At 33.1% G+C, this 4,107-nt stretch overlaps 2 protein-coding genes and 1 long non-coding RNA gene across 3 annotated transcripts; all 3 read right to left on the reverse strand.

Annotated features, from left to right (window-relative positions):
- Positions 1–1,042: 1,042 nt before the first annotated feature.
- LOC109585062 (uncharacterized) lies at positions 1,043–1,963 on the reverse strand. The gene is made up of 4 exons (XM_020000996.1): positions 1,846–1,963; positions 1,476–1,659; positions 1,253–1,429; positions 1,043–1,200 (listed from the first exon to the last, which is right to left on the reverse strand). Exons 2-4 carry the CDS (start codon positions 1,631–1,633, stop codon positions 1,110–1,112), a joined length of 426 nt encoding a protein of 141 aa, XP_019856555.1. The 5' UTR covers positions 1,634–1,659; positions 1,846–1,963; the 3' UTR covers positions 1,043–1,109.
- A 58-nt stretch (positions 1,964–2,021) lies between these two features.
- LOC109585065 (uncharacterized) lies at positions 2,022–2,284 on the reverse strand. The gene is made up of 2 exons (XR_002186298.1): positions 2,190–2,284; positions 2,022–2,133 (listed from the first exon to the last, which is right to left on the reverse strand). It is a non-coding gene; the product is annotated as an uncharacterized LOC109585065 (long non-coding RNA).
- A 1,155-nt stretch (positions 2,285–3,439) lies between these two features.
- On the reverse strand, positions 3,440–4,063 carry LOC105314045 (uncharacterized protein K02A2.6-like). Its single transcript, XM_011407957.1, has one exon. The coding sequence runs from the start codon at positions 4,061–4,063 to the stop codon at positions 3,440–3,442; it is 624 nt and encodes a 207-aa protein (XP_011406259.1).
- Positions 4,064–4,107: the final 44 nt, after the last annotated feature.

Raw genomic sequence — 4,107 nt, forward strand, 5'->3', positions numbered from 1 at the left:
CTCTATATCTTATCTCATATACTGTAATGATACCATTAGGTATTGTAGGAGGATTCCATGCAATATTAATTGCATCTGGATTTTTTCCATATCTTAGATCAAATATCACACCAGGAACTGTGTTAAGATCATGTTAAACTCATTAATATCTCATTGACTTACTTGATTCAGAAGTTAATTGTATTTCTTGTCTAGCTGGTCCAGTCATATTATAATTATAAGGTATTATACTAACAGTATAGTTAGTATATGGTATTAATCCTGTGAGATTATACATTCTGTTGTCTCCTACAGTGATATTAACAGTATAACTAGTGTTTGAAGTGATGTTAGTGTATGTGAGGTAGTATCCAGTGATTGGTCCATTCCTTCCATTGCAAGGTACTTCATCCCATGAGACAGTCATTGACACTGACTCTACTGATGAGAATATAATATCACCCACTGGTGCAGTAGGGGCTAGAGTATGACTAGCTATAAAAAGAGAAATACAGAATACTAATAATTATTATGATTAAGTACCAATTCTTACTATTGTTCACATTGGGGGAGCATTGTTCTGTTGCTGCTTGTACCATCAGTAAACTAACCATAAGGTAGTATGCTTTCATGAAATTTAAAAGAAAACAAGTTGAGAGTGTCATCCTATTTCCTAGAAATGATTCACTGCATGTAGATCTAGAAAGTTTATATTCAAGGAGTAGCTCCTCTACAACACTAATATATCCAGACAAAACTATTTAAGTTATCAGTTGCTGAGTACAGCAGTGATGACATCACAGTGACAACATAAATAACCAGCTATTACGAGCACTGCATGTACATTATTTACCAAAAATATATTAATAGACATCTATTATTAAATTTTCAGTCAAATGCCAAAATTATATGACCAGGAAAATTAATGTGCATCAGTAATTAGCATAATTTTATTAGTTACATTAAATCAGTCTATTTTTGATATTCAATTGCTATACTAAATTTCATTTTATCATGATGTGAATGTGGCATTTCAACTAATATTTAAAAAATTTCTCTATCACAAGCACATATTTAAATTGACTTAATTACTATTCCAAGTTTTTACAACAGAAAAGATAAGTACATTATTAAACAGTTGGTATTTCATATTCAGCAGGTGGTGGAAGAGGAGTCTCATATTCATTATTAGTTGTATCATACACTGGCTCAACAGTTGATCTATTAATAATAACTTTAAATAATAATAATAATTGTATTTTATATAACTGACTGTGTTTGTTGTACTGTACTGTATGCTGGACTATCTTTCATTAGTATATCATCAGTAGTACTGTATGTGTGTGTGTATAGACATAATGTACTAGTCAATAGTGTAACTAACTTTGTTTTAAATTCAGTTGTGGCATAAGCTGGACTGCATTCCATTACAATGTCATTATCTGATTTTCTATAAATTTTAAAATTAATTCAGTAATGAATGTGTACACATTTACCTTTTTTGATTAATATTAGTTCTTTTTATGTACATAACCAGCACCAGTATAATAATTATAGCCAGTACTAATAATACAGGAAAAACTACACTTAGGCCAACTATCACTCCAATATTCCCTCCATTATTCACTAATACAGTAGTCAATGGAGTAGTCATGGTAGTTGTTTCAGCAGAATAAGTAACTAAAAACATAAACTGATTAATATATGCATCAACAGTTATATGTTTTCACTATTAATGACATTACTTCAAAATAAACTGACTACATACATCTATTAGTATATGTACTGTCTTACTTGTTGATGATAATGTAACACTAATGACTAATGATGTATACACATATATGGAGTGGCTCATTATAGTATTACCTGGTGGTATTGGTTGAGTCCTTTCTCCTTTATAAATGATTCCATTAACATTAAATGATGTAGATATAGAGAACAAGTAGTTCAGATTAGGATCTAATCCTCCTATTAGACCTTCAGTAGTATCACCTGGGAATACTCTCATTCCTGTCTCTACTTGTCTCTTCTTTCTTGAGGAGCTACTGGTTGACTCATAATAGACAGTATAATGACTAGCTCCAGAAACAAAACTCCACTCAGCCCTCACTGCTGTAGAATTGAGCTTTGTTATAGAAAAGGTTTGAATGACAGCTAAAAATTTTAAAACATTTATCATAGACTATATAGTATTCTCAATAATTTCTTACGTATTTCAATAGTAGTGTATTCTCTATGAGTCCATTCTCCTGGTCCAATACTAGTATATGCTCTCACTCCAATAGTATAACTAGTATTAGGTATCAATCCTACTGTATTGTAATAAGTGTTAGTAGTGCTAGTTATATTGTATGGACCAGTACTGGTAGACTCTCTATATCTTATCTCATATACTGTAATGATACCATTAGGTATTGTAGGAGGATTCCATAGAAGAGTTATTTGAGTTGGTGGCAGTGCATATATTTTTAAATTAGATATCAGACCTGGAACTGTGTTAAGATCATGTTAAACTGATCAATATTTCATTGACTTACCTGATTCAGCAGTTAATTGTATTCCTTGTCTAGCTGGTCCATTCATATTATAATTATAAGGTATTATACTCACAGTATAGTTAGTATATGGTATTAATCCTGTGAGATTATACATTCTGTTGTCTCCTCCAGTGATATTAACAGTATAACTAGTGTTTGAAGTGATGTTAGTGTATGTGAGGTAGTATCCAGTGATTGGTCCATTCCTTCCATTACAAGGTACTTTATCCCATGAGACAGTCATTGACACTGACTCTACTGATGAGAATATAATATCACCCACTGATGCAGTAGGGGCTAGATTGATAATAAAATAACTATCAATAGCAATTATTACTTTTATTTACCAGTTGAAAGTGTTTCAGCTGAATAATCTGTAGTCAATTCAGCTGTCACATCATATACTCCCCTAAGATCAAAGCCACATTGACTGTAAGGAGATATACCAGTTGAAGTATGTGGTGACGAAACTGATGCTTCACTATTACCAGCTGTTGATGTAGTGACCGAATGGAGAGAGCTTGACCTTCGTATTTTGTAAATATTGATTATTGTAAAAAGGCTAAAATCTCTTCTGACAAAAATGAAAAGAGCATACACTTATATACAAACAGTATTACATCATATTACATCACAATGACTAAACATTACACAACAATCAGAATCAGTATACATGAACTAATAAGCATAGTAAATCATAAGCATCAGCTAGAAGGAAAAGAAATAACATCATACAGCAATGCAATAATAATAATAATTAATAATAGTAATAATAATAATTGTAATAACAATGGTAGTAATAATAATCATAATAACAATAATAATAATACTAGAAATAACTGTAATCAAAATGCCTTAGAAAATAATAATAGGAATCAATACCAAAATAATATATCAATATATAACACCCCTCCCCTCTTAAGTTAACATACATACGGCCCATGATCAGTAGTCATCCTTGAACGAGTCGATCGACGAATCGGTGGGGGCAAAGGAGGCGGAGTAGGAGGTGGAGGCACGTTAGGAATCAATGGAGTGAAATCATCATCCCAATCACTGTCCTCCGGCAGGGTATCTGGCTCAGAGTCTTCAGTGTACCTTTTTCTGAGCTGATCAGCATGTCTTTTAAGCACTAAACCATCCATAGTTTCAACATGGTAAGACAATGGTCCAGTGACCTTACAGACAACCACAGGAATCCATAATGGCTTCCCAGAGTAGTTCCTTGCAAACAGCTTGTCATGTAGCTTGAATGATCTTGCATTGCTTTTAGTCTTCTCTTTCTGTGAAGGTAGAGTGAAATCTGGGTGAGCAGTATCTAAGACTGATCTTAATCTACGTCCCATTAAGAGTTCAGCTGGGGATTGCCCAGTAGTAGATTGAGGAGTGATTCGGTAAGAGAAAAGGAATCGAGCAATTCTTTCATGTAGTGGTCCTTCCATCTTCTTAATAGCATTCTTAAATGTCTGCACTGCTCTTTCTGCTAGACCGTTAGACCTCGGATGGTAAGGAGCTGTTAGTGAATGGCGAATACCATTTAGAGACATGAATTTCTTAAATTCTTGACTAGTAAATGAAGGTCCATTATCAG

Source organism: Amphimedon queenslandica, unplaced genomic scaffold, assembly GCF_000090795.2.
Source record: "Amphimedon queenslandica unplaced genomic scaffold, v1.1 AMPQUscaffold_13125, whole genome shotgun sequence".
Taxonomy (NCBI): Eukaryota; Metazoa; Porifera; class Demospongiae; order Haplosclerida; family Niphatidae; genus Amphimedon; species Amphimedon queenslandica.

Coding starts and splice junctions, on each gene's coding strand:
- LOC105314045 (XM_011407957.1), bottom strand. CDS start 4,063: ATGTCTCTAAATGGTATTCGCCATTCACTAACAGCTCCTTACCATCCG.
- LOC109585062 (XM_020000996.1), bottom strand. CDS start 1,633: ATGACTACTCCATTGACTACTGTATTAGTGAATAATGGAGGGAATATT. Junction 1,430..1,475: donor ACTAATATTAATCAAAAAAG/GTAAATGTGTAC, acceptor TAAAATTTATAG/AAAATCAGATAATGACATTG. Junction 1,201..1,252: donor AGTACAGTACAACAAACACA/GTCAGTTATATA, acceptor TATTATTAATAG/ATCAACTGTTGAGCCAGTGT.